This window comes from Nestor notabilis, unplaced genomic scaffold (genome assembly GCF_000696875.1).
Source record: "Nestor notabilis isolate BGI_N333 unplaced genomic scaffold, ASM69687v1 scaffold24143, whole genome shotgun sequence".
NCBI classification, from domain to species: Eukaryota; Metazoa; Chordata; class Aves; order Psittaciformes; family Psittacidae; genus Nestor; species Nestor notabilis.
In genome coordinates, this window is record NW_009922696.1 from 1,636 (window position 1) to 1,938 (window position 303).

Genomic DNA, 303 nt, shown 5'->3' on the forward strand with positions numbered 1-303 from the left:
TGTCGGGGGCGCTCCCCCCTGCCGTGGGGAGGGGCTTTGTGCTGCGGCTCGGCCCTGCTCAGCCCCTCTCTTGTGCCTCCTCCCCAGTACACCGTGGAGGTTCCCGGCATCACCATCATGAGGCAATCAAACCGCTTCTTCTTCTGCGGGCACAGCTCGGGGAAGGTAACTCCGACCCCATCCTGATGCTCGGCTTCAACCTGGGGTGCCCTGGAGCCGGTGTCCAGCTCTCCCCAGCGCTCCAGGAGCTCCCAGCACCCTCCTCCTGCCCCGCCAGGTGTCCCTCCGCGACCTGCGCTCCTT

At 67.3% G+C, this 303-nt stretch overlaps 1 protein-coding gene across 1 annotated transcript in view; it reads left to right on the forward strand.

Annotated features, from left to right (window-relative positions):
- Nucleotides 1-303, forward strand: part of PAN2 (PAN2 poly(A) specific ribonuclease subunit) — a gene marked incomplete at its 3' end in the record, with an annotated part of 8,614 nt that overhangs the window by 1,597 nt on the left and 6,714 nt on the right. Inside the window, exons 4-5 of the mRNA XM_010011762.1 lie at nt 88-165; nt 278-296. Coding sequence (XP_010010064.1) covers nt 88-165; nt 278-296 — 97 coding nt within the window. The remainder of the gene's footprint in view (nt 1-87; nt 166-277; nt 297-303) is intronic.